General features: G+C 49.0%; 1 protein-coding gene across 1 annotated transcript; it reads left to right on the plus strand.

Annotated features, from left to right (window-relative positions):
* Positions 1 to 6: 6 nt before the first annotated feature.
* On the plus strand, positions 7 to 2,860 carry SLITRK1 (SLIT and NTRK like family member 1). The gene has a single exon (XM_003203257.2). The coding sequence runs from the start codon at positions 279 to 281 to the stop codon at positions 2,355 to 2,357; it is 2,079 nt and encodes a 692-aa protein (XP_003203305.1). The 5' UTR covers positions 7 to 278; the 3' UTR covers positions 2,358 to 2,860.
* Positions 2,861 to 2,867: the final 7 nt, after the last annotated feature.

Raw genomic sequence — 2,867 nt, forward strand, 5'->3', positions numbered from 1 at the left:
TTTTTTGCGTGCCTTGCAGTACGTGCCTGGAGAGTTTGTGGATATAATTATTGACTGGAATCTGGGCTGCTGCAGATGTATGTGGGGGGGGGAGAGAGGAGAAAAGAAAGAGTCCCCCCCCCTCCACCGACCCTCCCTGCTCCCTCTCCCCACATTTTTTCCCCCTTTGGTGTTGGTTTGGACATTTTGTATTGAATGAACTAGAATTGCTTTTCGTGTGAGAAGGATGGTTGCTGTTACTTTGTGATGAGATCGGGAATGAATTTCTTGGTTTAAAAATGCTGCTTTGGATTCTGTTGCTGGAGACGTCTCTTTGTTTTGCTGCTGGAAACGTTACAGGGGACGTTTGCAAAGAGAAGATCTGTGCCTGCAACGAGATAGAAGGGGATTTGCACGTAGACTGTGAGAAAAAGGGATTTACCAGCCTGCAACATTTCACCGCCCCAACTTCCCAGTTTTACCATTTATTCCTGCATGGAAATTCCCTAACTCGACTTTTCCCTAATGAGTTTGCTAACTTTTACAATGCAGTCAGTTTGCACATGGAAAACAATGGTTTGCATGAGATTGTTCCTGGGGCTTTCCTGGGGCTGCAGCTGGTGAAACGCTTGCACATAAACAACAACAAGATCAAATCATTCAGGAAGCAGACTTTCCTGGGGCTGGACGATCTGGAATACCTCCAGGCAGATTTTAATCTATTGCGGGATATTGACCCAGGAGCATTTAGGGACTTAAACAAACTAGAGGTGCTGATTTTAAATGACAATCTCATCAGTACCTTGCCCCCCAACGTGTTTCAGTATGTGCCGATCACCCACCTCGACCTCCGGGGAAACCGTCTTAAAACCTTGCCTTATGAGGAGGTTCTGGAGCAGATCCCAGGCATCGCTGAAATCCTGCTAGAGGATAACCCCTGGGACTGTACTTGTGATCTGCTGTCATTGAAGGAATGGCTGGAAAACATACCCAAAAATGCTTTGATCGGCAGAGTGATTTGTGAAGCTCCCACTAGGTTGCAGGGCAAAGATTTAAATGAGACCACAGAGCAAGAGCTGTGCAAAAAGAACAGAGTGGATTCTAGTCTAGCTGCTCCCCCTGCTGAAGAAGAAACCTGTGATCCTGGTCCCATTCCAACCCCCTTTAAAATACATGGCAAAGAGGACTCTGCCACACCAGGATCTGGTCCAAACGGAGGTACAAAGATTCCTGTCAACTGGCAAATCAAAACTAGACCCACTGCTGCCATGTCAACTGTTAGTATGAAGAGCAAGCAACCGGCTATCTTGTCCTGCCCTCAGATCTGCAGCTGTGATCAGATCCCTGGCTCAGGTTTAAAGGTTAATTGCAATGACAGGAATGTAAGCAGCCTGGTGGATTTGAAGCCTAAGCCATCCAATGTGCAAGAGCTGTTTCTGAGAGACAACAAAATACACACCATCAGGAAATCTCACTTTCTGGATTACCGAAAACTTAATTTACTTGATCTGGGAAACAACAACATAGCCACTGTTGAGAACAACACCTTCAAGAACCTCTTTGATCTCCGATGGCTGTATATGGATAGCAACTACTTAGACACCCTATCCCGGGAGAAATTCATTGGGCTCCAAAACCTGGAGTATCTGAATGTGGAGTTTAATGGGATCCAGCTGATCATGCCTGGCACCTTCAATGCAATGCCCAAACTCAGAGTCCTCATCCTCAACAACAACTTATTGAGGTCTCTCCCAGTTGATGTGTTCGCCGGGGTCTCACTTTCCAAACTCAGCATACACAACAATTATTTCATGTACCTCCCAGTGGCAGGGGTACTGGACCAGCTCACCTCCATCACCCAGATCGACTTGCACGGCAACCCATGGGACTGTACTTGCCCTATCGTGCCTTTCAAACAGTGGGCGGAAATGCTGCGCCCCAAGGTGATAATGAGTGACCTGAGGTGCGAATCTCCAGAAGATTTCTTCAAGGAGGATTTTGAGTCCCTCTCCAACGACGTGATTTGCCCTCAGCTAAAAATATCGCCGACTTTAAGTTCTACCAACAAAAACAGCACTGGGGTCGCAGAGACAGGTACTCACTCCAACTCCTACTTGGAGACCAGCCGGGTCTCCATTTCGGTGCTAGTGCCAGGGCTGCTGCTGGTTTTTGTGACCTCTGCTTTCACAGTGGTTGGCATGCTGGTCTTCATCCTGAGAAACAGAAAACGGTCCAAGAGGAGGGATGCCAACTCATCTGCATCTGAGATCAACTCCTTGCAGACTGTTTGCGACTCATCCTACTGGCACAACGGGCCCTACAGCACCGACGGGGCCCACAGGGTTTATGACTGTGGTTCCCACTCCCTGTCGGACTGAGGAGGTGGGTGGGGCGGAGATGGCTGCTGCCCAGGCCGACCCTGAGCTCTCCCAGTGATGGAGAGGCAAATGCTAGCAGGGACGGCTCTGCACCCCAGCTACCTTTTGTGAGAAATGAAAAACACTTGTGCACTCCCCTGTGGCCCCCAGAGCAAGAGCCGTGCTCGGTACATGTGGGGGGAGCCCAGCGGAGGGGCATGTCTCCCTACTGAGCTCTGCCGGGACGGCAACAGACGAGCAAGGACCTGCTTCCTTTGGCTACAGCAGGGCGAACCATAGCTCTCGGTTTTGTTGGGCCTTTGTTCTGTTGTGTTGAGGATTGTTTTGCTTTTTTATCCTCTTCCCTTTTGGATGGACCCCTCCCTTGAGAGGCCAGGAAGATGAGGGGGATGGAGGAAAGGCTGCTGTCAGCCTCCTCCTGACAAAGCAGGAGTAGAAAGTTGCACGAAGGCATGAATGTAATGTAAATAAATGACTGACTCCGAAACAGACAAATGAGAAAAAAAAAAA

Source organism: Meleagris gallopavo, chromosome 1 (assembly GCF_000146605.3).
Source record: "Meleagris gallopavo isolate NT-WF06-2002-E0010 breed Aviagen turkey brand Nicholas breeding stock chromosome 1, Turkey_5.1, whole genome shotgun sequence".
Taxonomy (NCBI): Eukaryota; Metazoa; Chordata; class Aves; order Galliformes; family Phasianidae; genus Meleagris; species Meleagris gallopavo.